The sequence below is a fragment of the Aplysia californica genome, unplaced genomic scaffold (assembly GCF_000002075.1).
Source record: "Aplysia californica isolate F4 #8 unplaced genomic scaffold, AplCal3.0 scaffold00392, whole genome shotgun sequence".
NCBI lineage: Eukaryota > Metazoa > Mollusca > Gastropoda > Aplysiida > Aplysiidae > Aplysia > Aplysia californica.
Window position 1 is genome coordinate 20,996 of NW_004797662.1, and position 1,352 is coordinate 22,347.

A 1,352-nucleotide genomic window follows, 5' to 3' on the forward strand; every position below is an offset into this window, starting at 1 on the left:
TGATCTAAAGCAGACATCAACGACCATGTATCACCACTCATTCATTTTCTACTGCTCAAATGCTCTCAAAAAATAATTTTATTGTGGCCTTTCCATCTCCTATCTGCTCAAATGCTCTAAAAAAGGCTGTCCTTAATCGTTCTCTGTCTACTTTACCTATATAGATGGAGACATTTGTCTGTTTTATAGTGTGCTTATTAGCATCTAAGTGTAGATCTTTACTTGACATGTGTCTTTGCACTTTTTTGCTTATTGGCTACTACAGTATATGTGGAACGTCCGATGTTTGATGCCAAGTGGGTTTGCAGCGCATCTATCCTTTTTGCTGATGAGAAAAAGAGTGAAAAATCGTTTCTCGACAATTGCGCACGTTTGACAATATTTCATTGTTCGAGTATTCCCACTCGAAATTTGCGCATGCTTGACAATGTTTATTGGTCGAGTTTTCCCAATACGATCTTCGTCGTCTGCGCATCTATCGAGAGAAACCATTCCCGGAAGTGACGTTGTCGCTAGGGTTATTTACACTGAAGAGTGTTTTTTTGACTGAGGGTATGCTACCCCCTCTCGGCTCTCGTAGCTGCCATGTAATGCACAATTGTTGAAAGCACTCTCATTTACCACATTTGTTTGAGGGGTTTTTTTCTGGTAAACGAAATACCTCAACAGGATGGGGATATACACCAAGTCTGTTAAGGAAAATTCGGACTCGGAAGCACCGAATAAGCCGGGATCCGACGTGGAAAGTGTTGTGTCTGAGGGCACAGTGTCAGATGGGAGTGGCGTGCTGCTCCTGCCGAAAGAGATACGGCCAAAGACTAACCAGGTGAGGGGAGGGGGGAGGTGGAGGAGGGGGGAAGAGAGGGCAGGGGCTGAGGAGAAAGACGGTACACTGCTGAAAGCTATGGACCATGGATGGAAGGTCGTGTGAATTTGTTAGTGTTTTAGAGTGCGTATGAATTGGCATCTCTTGCTCAAATTCTTCCCAAGACGCTGAGAGTGTTCTACAATGTTTTAAAATGCTTCGCCTATATTATGATTCCTTCCAAGAGATATCTTGGGGAGAGAACTCACTTTATCAAGGCTCTCATAATGTTCCTACAGTTGTATCTTACCTTGATCGTACCTTAACGTCACCGACTCTTTGGAATAGCGCAATGTTGACGAAACCCACCAATGCAAAAGATGAGGGCGGGGGGAGCATCGGTATTGTCGACAAAGTTAAAACATTTAGGAGGTCGAGCCTGCTTAATGTTGTTGCTCGTAACAGTTTAAAAAAAAAGAATCCCCATTCTTAAAAGCGTTTGTTGCGCGTCACATCATAACGATCTAAAGAAGTTATCCCACGCGTG

At 43.5% G+C, this 1,352-nt stretch overlaps 1 protein-coding gene across 1 annotated transcript in view; it reads left to right on the forward strand.

The window, feature by feature from the left end:
* The first annotated feature begins 491 nt into the window (after nucleotides 1-491).
* Nucleotides 492-1,352, forward strand: part of LOC101847278 — an 8,022-nt gene continuing 7,161 nt past the window's right edge. The window contains exon 1 of the mRNA XM_035971198.1: nucleotides 492-826. Within this exon, the coding sequence (XP_035827091.1) occupies nucleotides 671-826 (156 nt within the window). The 5' untranslated portion in view covers nucleotides 492-670. The remainder of the gene's footprint in view (nucleotides 827-1,352) is intronic.